Source organism: Symphalangus syndactylus, chromosome 18 (assembly GCF_028878055.3).
Source record: "Symphalangus syndactylus isolate Jambi chromosome 18, NHGRI_mSymSyn1-v2.1_pri, whole genome shotgun sequence".
NCBI lineage: Eukaryota > Metazoa > Chordata > Mammalia > Primates > Hylobatidae > Symphalangus > Symphalangus syndactylus.
Genome location: NC_072440.2, coordinates 66,006,489 through 66,022,644, shown reverse-complemented (window position 1 = coordinate 66,022,644; position 16,156 = coordinate 66,006,489). Strand labels below are relative to the sequence as shown.

The window sequence follows — 16,156 nt, the reverse complement described above, 5'->3', positions numbered from 1 at the left end:
TTGTATTTATCCACTGGTCGGCATTTTCACTCTTAGAATATTATAAATAATGTTGCTATGGAAATTCGTGCACAAGTTCTTGTGGGGACATATGTTTTCATTTCTTTTAAGTATATACCTAGGAATGCAATTAATGGGTTATATGGTAATTCTATGATTAAGCTTTTGAGGAACTGTCAGATAAGCCATGTGATTGATTGATTGATTTTTAAAGACAGGGTCTTATTGTATTGCCCCAGCTGGTCTCCCAGCTCCTGAACTCAAGCAATCCTCCTACCTCAGCCTCTGAATGGCTGGGACTACACGCACGTGCCACTGCACCCAGCTGCCATGTGATTTTTTGCTTCCCAATTTTCTCACTTAACATTAATCATGTGTATTTTCATGAATTGTTAAGTGTTCTTTGAGCATGTGGCTTTTAACATTTGCAGAGTTCCCAATTTTAGTTGGCCAATCCCCTGTTATTGGGGACACTTCCAGTTTTCATTATGATAAACAGCATTTCCATGCGCATTTTTTTTTTTTTTTTTTTTTTTGAGACAGAGTTTTGCTCTTGTTGCCCAGGCTAGAGTGCAATGGTGAGAACTGCAACCTCTGCCTCCAGGATTCAAGTGATTCTCCTGCCTCAGCCTCCTGAGTAGCAGGGATTACAGGTGTGCGCCATCACGCCTGGCTAATTTTGTATTTTTAGTAGAGCTGGCATTTCACCATGTTGGTCAGGCTGGTCTCGAACTCCAGACCTCAAGTGATCCACCCACCTCGGCCTCCAAAAGGGCTGGGATTACAGGTGTGAGCCACCGCGCCCGGCCCCATGAGCATCTTTAGGCATCAATCTTTTATGCATCTCTGGTTATTTCTCTAGAGCACATTAGTCAAATGATTGTATCAAAGGGCACAGGCAGTTTTGAGGCTCTCAGTGCATGATGATAAATTGCCTTCCAAAAAGGCTGTGCCCGTCTGTATTCTCAGAAGTAGAGTGTGCACCCCCCCCCTTATATTTTAATAGTTTCCTGAGGTCACCAGAACATGAACATGGGGAGGGCAGGGAGTTGCTTGGGCATCTTGGATACCATGCCCAGCTCAATGTGCAGTACTTAGTAGGGGTTTGTGTGACAGGAATGAGTGAGAGCACATGAAGGCCCAGATGAGTGCAGGGTCTGTGGGGCACAGAGGAGGGTACAGGTGTGTGGGCACCATGAAGGCCAGCTCCATAGGACTTAGCACACGGCTGACGTGGGGACTCGGTGCAGACACAAGTGGTAACAAGGCCTCGTGAGTCAAGAGCTCCTCACCCTGGAGGTCAAAGCAGCTGACTGGAGATGAGGAAGCCACACTCCGAGGTCACTTAGGGACAGACGCTGGCAGGGCTGATCTGAAGACTGGCAGCAACTCCTTTTTATACTCCACTCTGCAAGCGCCAGTCTTTATACAGAGTTCTGGAAGAATTCCCTTCACTGAGCTAGCAAGGCCATCAAACTCTGCGTTCACCTGGATATCCTGAGGAGACACCCATTACAAGGATGAACTTTGTTACTGAGAACTTGACCATTTTTCACTCACACACGCAAGGTCTCAGAGAAGCTCCTTCCGGCGGCTTCTCTCCTATGGATGACAATCTCATACCCGCAAACTAGTAAGATCCAGTAGAGAACGGGACAATGGGGGACGTTTAGAGGCCTGCTGTATTTATTTATGTAGAAATGGGATCGTACTCTGTCACCAGGCTGGAGTGCAGTGGCTCAATCATAGCTTGCTTCATCCCTGAGCTCCTGGACTCAAGCTATCTATCCTCTCGCTTAAGCCTCCAGAATAGCAGAGACTACAGGTGCCCACCACCACGCCCGGCTATGCTGTATTTCCAGATCTGGGGGCTGGTTACATAGACACCAATGCTGTTTGTGAAAATTCTCCAAGCTCTATGCTTAATCTTTGTGCATTTTTCAGCATAAATGTTGTTCCTCAATTAAAAACTAAAAAACAAGGGGTTGTGAAGAACAGAACCGGCACTGATTGAGTCCTTCTCTGTGCAAGGCCTTTCCCTTAGGTCTGTCATCTCAGCTTATGTTCATGATGGCCTTGCGGGGTAGGCGTTAGCCCTGTTTCACAAACACACAAGTCAGGGAAAGATTTTCCTTGAACTATAAGTCTCCAAAACTATTTCCCTCAAAGCTCAGAATAAAATCTGGGCTAGTCAGATTATACTAGTGATAACAGATAACAACAGTTAAGGAATAGAAAATAGAATATTCGATTCAGGCTAATTGTTTTTCTTTGCTTTTTTTGTTTTTTGGGATGGAGTCTCACTGTGTCACCCAGGCTGGAGTGGAGCGGCACGGTCTCGGCCCACTGCAACCTCCGCTTTCTGGTTCAAGCAATTCTCCTGCCTCAGCCTCCTGAGTAGCTGAGGTTACAGGTGGGCACCACCACATCCAGCTAATTTTTTTTCTTTCTTTTACAACACAGAGTTTCACTCTTGTTGCTCAGGCTGGAGTACAATGGTGTGATCTCGGCTCACTGTAGCCTCTGCCTCTGGATTCTCCTGGAGGTGATTCTCCTGCCTCAGCCTCCCAAGTAGCTGGGATTACAGGTGCATACCACTACGCCTGGCTAATTTTTGTATTTTTAGTAGAGACAGGGTTTCACCATGTTGGCCAGGCTGATCTTGGACTCCTGACCTCAGGTGATCTGCCTGCCTCGGCCTCCCAAAGTTCTGGGATTACAGGCGTGAGCCACCAACTCTGGCCAAATTTTTGTATTATTAGTAAAGACAGATTTTGCCATGTTGGCCAGGGTGGTCTCGAACTCCTGACCTCAGGTGATCCACCTGCCTTGGCATCCCGAGGTCCTGGGATTATAGTCGTGAACCATCATGCCCATCCCAGGCTAGTTATTGATCGTTTATGATTCTTTGACTCAGAATCTTGTCCAGGATCGCACATTGAAAGACACAGGATTTGGTCCCAAGCCTGAACTGATTCCAAAGCCCATGGCATTCCCACGAGACTAGGGGCTTCTGATAATGACCATACATTGTGACAAGTAAGTGTATATTCGGGCAGGATAATGCCATATGACATTCTATTTCTTTTAGAATGACAGATCCAGTGCTGCAGGAATTCTCAGAGCAGCAGGCAGATGGTTAAGGCAAGAACAGGCCGTTAGAAAGAAACGATAAGGACGTTTGACATCGGTTGTCCCAAACCTGAAGAATTGAAACTACACACACACATTTCTAGAAAGGCTTTGACTCAAGTCTGGGTTGAAAAAAATCAGGGTTAGAATCAGCACTGATTTGTAACTCAATTTTTTTGTTTCCTTCCCTTTTTTTTTTGAGACAGAGTCTGGCCCTGTTCCCCAGGCTGGAGTGCAGTGGGACAATCATAGCTCACTGAAGCCACAAACTCCTGGGATCAGGTGATCCTCCTGCTTCAGTCTTCTGAGCACCTGAAACTACGTGTATGTGCCACATGCCTGACTAATTTTTTAAAAAGCTTTTTGTAGAGATGGGGATCTTGCTGTGTTGCCCAGGATGGTCTTGAACTCTAGGCTTCAAGGGATCCTCCCACCTCAGCCTCCCAACGTGCTGAGATTATAGGTGTAAGCCACCTCACCTGGCACTTTTTCTACATTAAAAAATCAAAATTTGCCAGGCGCAATGGATCATGCCTGTAATCCCAGCACTTGGAGGGCCGAGGTGAGTGGATCACCTGAGGTCAGGAGTTCGAGACCAGCCTGGCCAACCTGGTGAAACCCCATCTCTACTAAAAAAAAATACCAAAAAAAAAAAAGGAAAAAATCAGCCGGGCGTGGTGGCACACACCTGTAATCCCGGCTACTCAGGAGGCTGAGGCAGAAGAATTGCCTGAACCTGGGAGCCGGAAGTTGCAGAGACCGAGATAGCACCACTGCACTCCAGCCTGGGTGACAGAGTGAGACTCTGTCTCAAAAAGAAAAAAATCAAAATTCACCCAAGACATGAGAGACCATGGCACAGGATCACTTGAGGTCAGAAGTCTGAAACCAGTCTGGGCAACATAGCAAGCCCCTATCTCTAAAAAATGTAGCCAGGTATGGTGACCTGTACCTGTACTTCCAGCTACTTGGGGAGCTTAGACAGGAGGACCACTTGAGCTAAGGAATTTGAGACTGCAGTGAGCTACGATCACACCACTGCACTGCAACTGGGTGACAGAGTGAGACCCTGACTCAAAAAAAAGGGGCAAAGTTGAATGAAAAGGGATCCTAATCTCTCTCACAGCCACTCAAGTGGACCTTCCAGCACCACAGTCCACCTGCAGACAGTCAGGGGAGGGGCAGAGGGCAGCCTTGCAGGTGCTGCGCCTGCAGATCTAAACCTCAGTGGATAGGGAGCATCGTGCCCAGACCTCCATTTATCCTCTCTCAGCCAATAAAGAACCCAGGCAGGGGCCCCAGGCAAGATCTCGTGGAACCACCAGTCCAGAGGGGGCAGAGCCGAGTGGTCCCGTGCCTGCACTCAAGTCCCATTGCAACACTGCTTCTGCCACGCCGTGTATCTGCGCAGGGCTCTTGATTTCTCTAACCCCTCACTTTCTTCTTCTAAAATTATGATACCTCACAGGGCTGCTGGGAGGAACAGAAATGAGGTTTATAAAATGCTCTTACTGAGAAATCCAGTAGTTCCAGGGCAGAGGCTGGATTGTCCTGGACAGACTTGAGGAGACCAAAGCAGCCTTCACTTCGGATGGGATTCCTGGACACCTGAGAAACACGCACACAAAGCTGTGAGAAGCCAGGTCCGGGAAGGCCAGAGAGCAACGTGAAAGGGAAGGAGGGGCTCCTTATCTCTGAGGACACAGCCACTATGGCCATACTGTCTCAGCTCAGAAGGTGTCTCCATCAGACAGTCAGACAGAATGCTCTGGTGAGGCTGCTGGGCCAGGGAAGAGAGGAAGGGAGAGGCCTCTGACTGATACAGACACACAAGACACACCCTTGCCTTTAACAACTTGCCTGCTGGGGAGAGGGGAGGGAAAGGAAGCATCAGGAAATGTGGTGTGATCAGCGCAGTGAGTGAGTGTGCACCAGCTCCCCTGGGAGGGAAAGGCTGGGAGAGGAGATGTATCTGGGCAGGGCTCAGCTGAGCTTCCCAGGTGAGGTGGCCGGAGCTAGACACTTCAGCAAGAACAGCAGAGGAACAAAGGCAGGGGTGAAAAATAGTACCGCGCGTGTGTGTGTGTGTGTGTGTGTGTGTACTCCAAGCTTGGGGTGAGAGCACTGAACTTGGAAGAGAGGGACTGGCAGAGCCCAGATCCCCTATGACATGCTATGTTACTTTTTTTTTTTTTGAGACAGAATCTTGCTCTGTCATCCAGACTGGAGTGCAGTGGTGAGATCTCAGTTCACTGCAACCTTCACCTCCTGGGTTCAAAGGATCCTCCTGCCTCAGCCTCCAGAGTAGCTGGGATTATAGGTGTGCATCACGTCTGGCTCATTTTTTTGTTTTCAGTAGAGACAGAGTTTCACCATGTTGGTCAGTCTGGGCTCAAACTCCTGACCTCAAGCAATCTGCCTGCCTCAGCCTCCCGAAGTGCTGGGATTATTGGCGTGAGCCACCACACCTAGGTCCGCACGACATGATGCACTCGAAGCTTGGGTTTATTCAGAGGGGATAAAACTCCAACAGTTTTAAAGCAGGGCATGTTTCTGGTCCTGGGTAGCAGCTGGGAAGAAAGAACTGCAGCCAGGAACCCCACAAGTTCACAGAAGCTAAGAGGGGAAGTCAGAAGAGGGAGGAGTCAGCAGGGTGAGCCCCTGCAGAAGGTGGGAAGGAGGGTGTGGAAAAGGGAGGGGCAGACAGGCTCTGGGTCCCAGCTGGTGACTTGGGAAGAAGGAAGAAGGAGCCCCCCACCAGGAGATGGCCCTTAGAGGGGGGTATGCGTTCAGGTTGGACTCTCACATTCCCACGTGACTTTGGGACATTTAGAGGACTGTCTATGAAGTGACTCGAAACGCGGGTCTATGCTTCAGAGAGGTCCAGGTTCCTGTGAGGCAGGGAGCATGGGAGGAGATCTATGGGAGAAGCCCAGGGAAGGCTAGGGTGGGGAGCTGAGGGCCGACAGAGCTGGGTGTCTGTACCCAGCTGGCAATAATCTCCCCCAGCACGTACCTGCTGTGGGCACAGTGGTCCCCTGGGGACCTGCTCCCCGCTTGCCTCCCTCCTGTGTCTGTCTTCTGCTCTCTGTCCTGCTCAGCACTCCCTCCCCACCTGCAAACCCAGGGGAAGGAACCCCAGCTGGGAACACCAGGCGTCAGGTTGGCCTGAGCAGTGGCCAACAGAACACCTGGGTGGGACCTGGGTCCCAGCAAGGCAAGAGGAAAGGCAAGGGAGAAGATGAGGGAGACACAAGGGGTGCCCAGCCACCTTCAGCAGAGCAGCACCTCAGCCCACAGAGGAGGAAAGGCAGCAAGAAGATGTGGGAGAGAGGCTGGGAGGGATGAAGGGGAGAAGAGGAGGGCCAGGCCCCAGATGCAGGGTGAGTGGCAAGGGAGCGAGCCAGTCTGTGTGCACCTGCCTGCTGCCCCTGGGTGGGGGCTGCTGGGGAGGGATCTGTGTGGACTGTTACAGGGCAGGTCTGTGCTGGGGTCTCAGTCATCAGGCTAGCACTCACTACGAGAATCCTCAGCGTCTGGTTGACCCGGAGGCCCAGGCCCAGGCTCAGGGCTCCCATCGCAGAGATGCGGTTGTTGCTGCAACAAAGACAACAGGCACATGCATTGTGCAACCTTCCAAGCAGCGGGGCAGAACCCACTTCCCCAGGGTGCCCACTGGAGCTGCCATTGCAGCCACCAGGTTGGGTCTCTCATTCCAGCCGTCCACTCACACCCCAGGAACCCTGGACAGGTCAACAGGTAAAAGGTGGAGATGACACCGTTCAGAGGAATCACGCAGCAAACACGCCTAAAACGTCCCTGTCCTGGTGGACACCAGCTGCCGCTCCTCTGAGCTCTGCAAGTGCTCCCACGTATTCTGCCCCAGCTGACGCCTCATGCCTATCACCACAACAACGCCTGTTCCAGAAAATCACCTAGCTTATGTTCAAGGCTTCTCCTCCTCCTGCTGTTCCCAAACTCCAGGCCTCAGCACCGACCGCCCTGGACCACTTTGTCTCCGGAGCCAGTCCCACTTCTCTTTGACTTCTCAGACCCCAGCTCTGGCTGCACCTCCATTTTCAGCCTCTGTGGCTGCCTCTAGTCTTAGCTCCCCCCATGGGGAGGAAAGGTGGGCAGGATTGAGTGGGGCCTTCTTGCCCACAGGGAGCTGCCCCTGGGGAGGGTCTCAGCCACAGCAGCCCATGACCTCCCTGTCCTCTGGCCCATGACCTCCCTGGCATCCGCCTCTTTTCTTCCCTCTGGGCTTGTGCCTCCTGGCTAGGCTGGGACACTGCCTGGCCTGGAGGAGCCCCTCACACAGGGCATGCTCCAGTAGCCATGTGCTGAGCAAAACAGGCACCGGGCCCACTTGTCAGGGTCCTGCCTTGCCCCACCCAGACTAGGCTCATTTTACTCGCTCTGTTACTCAGGCTGCAATGCAGCCTGAACTCCTGAATCCTAGGCTCAAGCAATCTTCCTGCCTCAGTCTCCCACGTACCAGGAATGATGGGTGTATGCCACCAGAAATGGACAATTTTTAGATTTTTCATAGAGATGGAGTCATGCTCTGTTGCCTAGCCTGATCTCAAAATCCTGTCCTTAATGGATCCTCCCGCCTCAGCCTTCCGAGGTGCTAGGATTACAGGTGTGAGCCACAGAACCTGGCCTTGGCTCGTCTTCTGCAAGGGAGGAAAGCTTGCATGGAGCACGGGCCACGCACCAGGCTCTGCCGGAGATGCTTTATACACCGTGTGCAATTCACAGCCATCCACCTGTGCTGTAGGAATCACAGGTCTCTATGTAACAATGAGGAACTCCCCATGACTGTAATTCCAGCACTTTGGGAGGCTGAGGTGGGAAGACTGCTTCAGCCCAAGAGTTCAAGGCCAGCGATGCTGTTTTAAATAAATTAATAAAATTATAAACTCTGGTGATGAGGATGACAGAGCTGCTCTAGGATTGTGGCTCAAGCCCCATCACGGGAATCCCCATCACGGGTAGACTGCGTGGTTCAGCAGCAAGATCACGGAGCCCAGGATTCCTGGGGTGTCCCCTCGGGGATCCTCACCTCATGTTGAGTTCCTCCAACACGTTGTTGGCCTTCAGAGCCTCACCCACCGCAGAGGCTCCAGGATCCCCAAAGCCATTGTATGAGATGTCTAGAACTTTAAGGAAGATGTTTGCCTAGAACACCAAAGAGTGAAGTCGTGGGACCCCATCTGACAGTGGAGCAAGCCAGGGTGCCACAGTCTCAGAGACCAGGAGCCCTGAGGTGCAAAGACAAGGGATAAAGGGCAGAAGGGGGAGGCTCCAAGGAAGGGTCAGGAAAGTGCCATGCAGACCCCCTGGTGGCTGCAGTTTGGATGATGGTGGTCAACAGAGCCCAGTGGCCCAGAGCGCAACAGGAAAGGAGTGGTGTAGACGTGAATGGCCCTCAGAGAGACTGGGAGGGGCGTGTGCAGAGCAGCAGCAGGCTCCAGAAACACTGATCAGACTCCACACCCACTTAATGGCTCTGGAGGGCAGGGATCCCAAGATCCAGTGAACAGCTGTTGGATGAAACCTGCCCAGGGTACTGTGATGGGGAGAAGGGTAGGTGATCTGGCAAGACAGAGTGTGACATGCCATCTTGTGGGGCAGGACCCCAAGGTCAGCCCCTGTATCAGGGCAAGACAGCAGCTGCCATGGCCTGAGGACCCCACAGGGTATCTGGCACTGGGGACATCGCAGACACCTTGTACCACCCTAGCACCAGCTTGAGCCACCCATTCCCGAGCCCTGTGAACCACAACATGGAAGGGAACAGGTGAGTGTTTAAGAGGCTGCACTGGCATCCAAGGGTGCAAGGTGTCATCTCAGGAAACCACCTGCATATGCCCAACAGTGAGCGTGTGTCACCGGACTGCACGGATGTCCCTTCCCAGCTGGGTGTCTATGGTGTCTGGGGAAGGTGCAAGACATTCAACAGTGACCCTTCAGGAAATGATGTGACAGTGAGCACAGCGTATTGTGGTCACTAAGTGAAGCCAGGAAAATTAAAATCACCTAAAGAAACGGTCTTTAAGCTGCGCTTAAAAGATCCAAGGTTCATTTCCGAGGAGCTGCAGAGACAGGGAGGTGGCCCCTGGGAGACAGGCCCCAGCAGACAGGCTGCAGGGCCGACTAGGTGGGAGCTTCATACCTCCAGTCCCCTGGCAAATGCCACAGCTCCTGGGCCCCGGAGGTGATTCCAGCTCACGTTAAGCTCGGTGAGTCCTGTGTTTTCTGCCAGGGCTGGTCCCAGTGTCTCCCCTTCAGAAACGCCAAGAGAGACATTCTGACTCACTCTCTTCACTCCTTCAAAAGATCACACTTAAGCCGGGGGCGGTGGCTCACGCATGTAATCCCAGCACTTTGGGAGGCCAAGGCGGGCGGATCACGAGGTCAGGAGATCGAGACCATCCTGGCTAACATGGTGAAACCCCGTCTCTACTAAAAATACAAAAAATTAGCCGGGCGAGGTGGCGGGCGCCTGTAGTCCCAGCTACTCGGAGAGGCTGAGGCAGGAGAATGGCGTGAACCCCGGGGGGCGGAGCCTGCAGTGAGCCGAGATCGCGCCACTGCACTCCAGCCCAGCCTGGGTGAAAGAGCGAGACTCCGTCTCAAAAAAAAAAAAAAAAAAAGATCACACTGATGCCCACTGCATGCCGAGCCTCTGCTGGGCAGGAGGGTCACAGACATGAAACTAACGTGGGCCTGCCGTGCCCTTAAGGAACTCACATTTCATGGGGGATATATAAATGCAAATGTATGGGATGTGAGCTATTCATTTAGACTGCAAAGGGGGAGGCGTGAGAATGGAGTGGTGGCCAACCTGTCTTGGGGACAGTCAGGAAAGAGGACAGAGGAGATAACTCAGGACTGAGGAATTCCCCAGGGGCGTGTGCATGCACAGTGGGGAGGAGACACAGGAAACTGCAAATGGCAGAGGCACCTGTGGAAATGCACGCAGGCTTGGAGCTGGGGCTGGGGAGGGGGAAGCCAGTGAGGTGAGGAAGGAGTAATGGGCACTTGAGAGATGCTGAGGGGCCTTGAGTGCCAAGCCAAGGGGCTTAGGCAGCACACACAAGTGGCAAGGAGTCAGGGAGGGCCTTAGGAAGTGATGAGGCTGGATTAGCATTTCAGCAAGTGGCAGGTGTCCAGGATAGACTGGGCTGGGTGGGGACAGAGGCAAGAGGCTGGGGGACCAGATGGGAGGCTGGTGCCATAGGCCAGGCAAGAGGTGACAGGGCTGGCACAGCTGTGGTAGAGAGGAGATGGGGGTGGTAGAGAAAGGAAGGTGAAAGCTAGGCAGTGGTGTGAGCCTGTGGTCTCAGCGACTCAGGAGGCTGAGGCAGAAGGATCTCTTGAGGCCAGGAGTTCAAGACCAGCCTGGGCAAAATAGCGAGACCTAGAGATGAAGGTGGAGCAACATGGCCGAACAGAACCCTACAGCGGTCATCCCACAACCCTCACAGGAACGCCAGAGTGAACATTTATTTATACACACAAGACAGCGCCTGCAGAAGAGCCAGAAACCAGCTGCACATCACAGTACCTGCTTTTAACATCATAATAGGGAAACAGGCACTAAAGAGGAAAGAAAGTATTTTTTGTTGTTGTTAAGACACGGTCTCACTCTGTTGCCCAACCCGGAGTGCAGTGGGACAATCACGGCTCACTGCAGCCTTGATATCTTGGGCTCAAGCGATTCTCCCACCTCAGCCTCCGACTACAGGCACATGCCACCACTTGGGGCTAATTTTTTTTTTTTTTTTTTTTTTTTTTTTTTTTTTTGAGACGGAGTCTCGCTCTGTTGCCTGGGGCTAATTTTTTTAATCATTTGTTGTCACCACTGGGGCTCCCTATGTTGCCCAGTTTGGTTTCTAACTCCTGGCCTCAAGCAATCTTCGCCCCTCAGCCTCCCGAAGTGGTGTTGGCATTACAGATAGCCACAGTGCCCTGCCAAGCCTCACTGTTTTTTTTTTTTTAGACCGAGTCTCCCTCTTTTGCCCAGGCCAGACTGCAGTGGCGCTATCTCGGCTCACTGCAAGCTCCGCCTCCCGGGTTCACGCCATTCTCCTGCCTCAGCCTCCCGAGTAGCTGGGACTACAGGCGCCCGCCACCACGCCCGGCTAATTTTTTGTATTTTTACTAGAGACGGGGTTTCACTGTGTTAGCCAGGATGGTCTCCATCTCCTGACCTCGTGATCCGCCCGCCTCAGCCTCCCAAAGTGCTGGGATTACAGGCGTGAGCCACCGCGCCCAGCCGCCTCACTTAATTTCACTGACTTCTTGCAATAATTTTCCTAGAAGGCAAACTGGTTCTCTGGCAGTTACATGCCAGGGGCAATTCTCACAGGCCAAGGCTGATGTCACCCCACTTGCTCTAAGCGGCTTGAGACAGAGGATTGCTTCTGAAAAGCAATTCTTGGCCAGGCGCGGTGACTCACACCTCTAATCACAGCACTTTGGGAGGCCGAGGCGGGCAGATCACGAGATCAGGGGTTCGAGACCAGCCTGACCAAAACGGTGAAACCCCATCTCTATTAAAAATGCAAAAATTAGCCAGGTGTAGTCACGCGCACCTGTAATCCCAGCTACTCAGGAGGCTGAGGCAGGAGAATCGCTTGAACCTGGGAGGCGGAGGCTGAAGTGAGCAGAAATCACACCATTGCACTCCAGCCTGGGCAACAGAGTGAAACTCCGTCTCAAAAAAAAAGGACAATTCTCCTGGGGCAACCATTAAAATACAGATTCACCAGCATTCCCCTAAGAGTTTGGTTCAGCAGGTCCAGGGTCAGCATCTGCATGCCTAACCCAGGGTCCCAGGTGATCCTTACTATTATTGGACCATTTGAGGAGAGGCAGGTAGAAGTGCAAACTCCTGGCAAAGCAGATAGCTCCTGAATATGCTCAGGGGCATGAGAGTGATGAGATCAAGGAATCCCAATCACATCTGCTACCTCACTTGGAACAAAATCTGCACTCTTTTTGCCACAGCCTACAGCCCTGCAGCCCCCTCTGTCCTCTCCACCCCACAGCCTGGCCACGCTTCCCTGGCTCCCTAGCCTAGTCACACTGCTGTCCGCCAGTCTGGGAAACAGGCCCGCATGCTCACTGTTCCTCTGCTTGAAATGCTCTCCCTCTGATCTTGCCATGGCTGACTCCTTCCTACTCTGCACATTTCAGCTTAAATGTCACCTCACAGAGGCCTCCCCAGCCACCTCTTTAAAGCAGGGGGTCCCCATTCTTCTCTAGAAGCATAAACTTTCTTTTGCAGTGCCAATAATTACTGAGAATGATGTTGTTAACATTGTTCCTTGAGGTCAGGAACTTGGTTTTGTTCAAGGTGGATCCCTGGTGGCTAAGTCAGTGCCCAGCACATACAGCAGCGGGCAATGAGATATTTGTGGAAGGAATTAAGAGTTCCGTGTGGCTGGACTGGAAGAGGAGTGGGGCAAGGTGGGGTGTGGGGAGCAGGAGCCAGAGCACATGCTCCCTGGCGATGTGCAGTGCGGTCCTGCCAACCCCCACCCACCCCTGCCCCAGGAAGCTGAGCTCTCACGGCCATGGTGCCCTGGGCAGGCGTTACCTGCTTGGTCATTCAGCTGGTTATAGCTCAGGTCCAGGGACTTCAGGTCTGTGTGCGCCAGGAGTTCGGCAAGGTACTGGGCTGCCTGCTCCTCCAGGCCATTCCCTGACAGCTGCATCTTCTGCATGGCCCGGTTTGCAGTGAGGGCGGCACAGAGGGCCTGGACTCCTGCCACTCCCAGCTGGTTCTCTGACAGGTCCACATCTGGGGGACAGAACCACTCCTCGGCCAGTGGGATGCAAAGCCAGGAACCCCCTCCTCCCTCTTCTGCCATCCCCCAAACCTCCAGGACTGAGGCTGAGGAAGGGGCCCTTATAGGTGAACTGTCCCGGGGTTGCATGGTGGCTCTGGCTCCCAATGTCTGGGTCCCCTCTGCCCCTGACCTCCCCCTCCCTGTGTGCCCATGAGCTTCTGTGTCAAGCGGTTAAAACCGCCTACCTCCTGGAACTGTAGAGACTGTTGTGGTGGGGGGCAGCCACCCCATCGATGATTGTCTGGCAGTGATATCACCACCCACTTCAGAAGCCCTCACAGCCCCATTGCCAGGATTGGCAATAATAGCCCACGTAGCCGTGCGTGGAGCACTTACATGGGTCACACACTCTTTGGATCACTTCAAGAGTGCATTTCACTTCATGCTCACCACAGCCCCAAGCCCATAAGGTCTTGTGGGGGCCATTTCACATATCAGAAACTGAAGCTCAGAGAGGTTAAGCTGCTTGCCCAGGTATCCAGCTCCCCAGTGGCAGAACTGGCATTTGGATCCAGCCCCACGAAACTCCCACATTGCCTACCTGCTTCTTACAATGCCCAACCCCCACCTCTCTGTGTGGAAGGACTCTCCCATCCTGCATTCAGGTACTGGGAGTCTCCCATGTGCTAGGTGAAGAGGGGGATGCTGGCCAGCAAGGGAGGGGAGTGATGGGGTGGGATGGATGAGGAAGAGACTTGTATCCAGCATTGGCTGCACAGCAGAGGGTCTAACTCCACCCCACATGCCCCCTCCTGTGATGAGGCCCCTCCTCTATCCACCAGCAACACCAGCAGGCCCCAGGTGACACAGCCCAGCTTTCGGGGGTGGAGGCACATCCCTGAGGAAAGGGAGGACTCATGCCTACCCACCTGCCCCAGACCCAGCACCTACCACGGATGCTGCTGCTTTTGCTCAGGGCACCTGCCAGGGCCAATGCACCCGCCCCACAGAGCCCATTGTCTCGAAGGTCCAGCCGCTTGACGTATGGATTGGAGCTCAACGAGGAAGCCAGAGCCCGGGCGCCCTGGGACAGACAGAGCAAACACACTGGCCACTATCCTGGCTCATGCTCCAGGGCTCAGCCCACTCCACGTCCTCCAGCTGGAAAGCCCTCCCCTTCCCACCTGTTTTAAGTGACACCTGCTTCTCCTTTTAGGCTCTGTGAAGGTTTCCCCCATCCCCCAGCTCTCCCTGACCCCACAGCGGGTTAGGAGGCTGCAGGATCCACAACACTTAACGCCACCTGTTACAGCCTCAATCCCATCTGTCTCCCAGATGTGGAGGGTAGGGCATGACTGACACAGGCAGAAGCTGAGGAGTGTAGGCGACAGACTTAGGGGCACTCCCATGGCTGCTGTCTCCCGAGGCCTCTTCCTGTAAGCCTGGACCCAGTGTCTCTCCAGTGGTACCTGGGGCCCCAGGCCACGGTGCTGGAGGTTCAGCTCTTGGGCGCTCCCTTGGCGCAGAAAGCAGGAGATGGGCACAATGCTATGGGCCCGGCAAGACCTCAGGTACAATGTGTCCCTGACCAGTTCTCTAAGCCCATGGGTGCCTGGTAGGAGACAGGGGGACGAATGTGGACCCCTGCACAGCTACAGCCACCTGTGTCCTCCCCTGCCCTGTGTCACTACCTGGCCTATGTTTTGCCTCTAGAAGCACTGCTTCCTGTGCTTCTTGGGACCACTGCTCCCATATGACAGATGAGGACATCAAGGCTCAGGCAACGCAAATCTTTTCCTTAAAGTCATACAGTTATGAAAAGAAAGTTGGACAACCTGGGCAACACAGCCAGACAAATTTTCTTTTTTTTTTTGTTTTCGAGACAGAGTCTTGCTCTGTCACCCAGGCTGGAATGCAGTGGCACCATCTCGGCTCACTGCAACCTCTGCCTCCCAGGTTCAAGCAATTCTCCCACCTCAGCCTCCCGAGTAGCTGGGATTACAGGCGCCCACCACCACACTGGGCTAATTTTTTGTATTTTCAGTAGAGACGGGGTTTCACCATGTTGGCCAGGCTGGTCTCGAACTCTTGACCTCAGGTGATCCGCCTGCCTGGGCCTCCCAAAGTGCTGTGATTACAGGCGTGAGCCACCCCACCCAGCCAAAACACTTTTATATTAGCCAGACATGGTGGTCCCCCGTAGTCCCAGCTACTTAGGAGGCTGAGGCAGAAGGCTCACTACAGTGCAGAGTTCAAGGCTGCAGTGAGCTATTATCCTGCCACTGCACTGAAGCCTGGGTGACAGAGCAAGACCCTGGCTCTAATAAATAAATAATTTATTTATATATTTATTTATTAATAAATATGAGCCCGAGCAACCCAATGTTGTTGTTTGTGGCTGGCCTGCGCTGAGCATCCCACAGCTATTGGTGGTAGCTAATCCTGCCAGAGTCAGGCCTCTGCCTGTCTGATGCCAAATTGCATGCTGTGTCTTTTAACCTGCATTGCAGACCACAAATGTTTTGTAAACATTTTACGGGAGAAAAAACCGAAATCGCTCTAAATTCTATACATCCATTAGCTTAGTTTTTCCTGTGGATTGGGAAAACCCGGCTCTGATTCCATTTCAGGGTGGGATAGCCCTTGGTGCGCTCACTGTCTGGCGGGATTTTGCATTTTTACCTGAAGCTTCTAGGAGCAATGAAGGGAGGGCAGGTGGCTGGAGGCGCCCCGCAGACGGGTACGTTCCCTGCTGGACAGGGGTCTCCTGCCCCCTTAGCCCCAGCCAGTGTCCCCCAACCCCTGCGGGACAAGACCCCCAAAGGGGAGGAGTCGGGCCTGCCCCCTCCCCCGAGCACCTTCCGTCTCCAGGTCGGAGTCCCAATTGGCCTCGGGACTCTGCTCGGCCTCGGGGACCCCTGAAAGACTTCCACAGGCCGCCGTCGCCTCTTCCTCCTGCTTTTCATCCTCCCCAGACCTCTCGCAGGAACCCCTCATGGTTACGACCCTCTCGCAGTCTCAGACACTGAGTCGGAGACAGCTTGGCCCCGCACCCAGAGCGAGGCCCGGGATTGTGGGCGGAGTCTGCGGCTGCGCTGACCAACCGAATGTGCCGTCCAGCGAGAGGCACCCCCCACAGCCAATAGCGACGCGCTCTCCCGCGGCGGTCGCCCCGGCAACCCGGTGTTGTCGGTTGCCGTAGAAACTGTGGCTGGCTT

At 53.4% G+C, this 16,156-nt stretch overlaps 1 protein-coding gene across 6 annotated transcripts; it reads right to left on the bottom strand.

Moving 5' to 3' along the window:
• Positions 1-16,064, bottom strand: LRRC74B (leucine rich repeat containing 74B). Of its 6 annotated transcripts, none has more exons than XM_063623605.1 (10): positions 15,797-16,064; positions 14,408-14,550; positions 13,890-14,022; positions 12,746-12,949; positions 9,314-9,423; positions 8,201-8,316; positions 6,651-6,729; positions 4,645-4,740; positions 1,293-1,497; positions 1-118 (listed from the first exon to the last, which is right to left on the bottom strand). In XM_063623605.1, the coding sequence occupies exons 1-9, from the start codon at positions 15,933-15,935 to the stop codon at positions 1,342-1,344; spliced, it is 1,176 nt and encodes a 391-aa protein (XP_063479675.1). In that variant the 5' UTR covers positions 15,936-16,064; the 3' UTR covers positions 1-118; positions 1,293-1,341. The 6 variants fall into 6 exon arrangements, 2 of the variants coding, with proteins under 2 accessions (XP_063479675.1, XP_063479674.1); XR_010117159.1 differs by lacking the exons at positions 1-118; positions 1,293-1,497 and adding exons at positions 5,601-5,748; positions 6,149-6,247 and having other exon boundaries at positions 4,661-4,740; XR_010117158.1 differs by lacking the exons at positions 1-118; positions 1,293-1,497 and adding exons at positions 5,398-5,748; positions 6,149-6,247 and having other exon boundaries at positions 4,673-4,740.
• Positions 16,065-16,156: the final 92 nt, after the last annotated feature.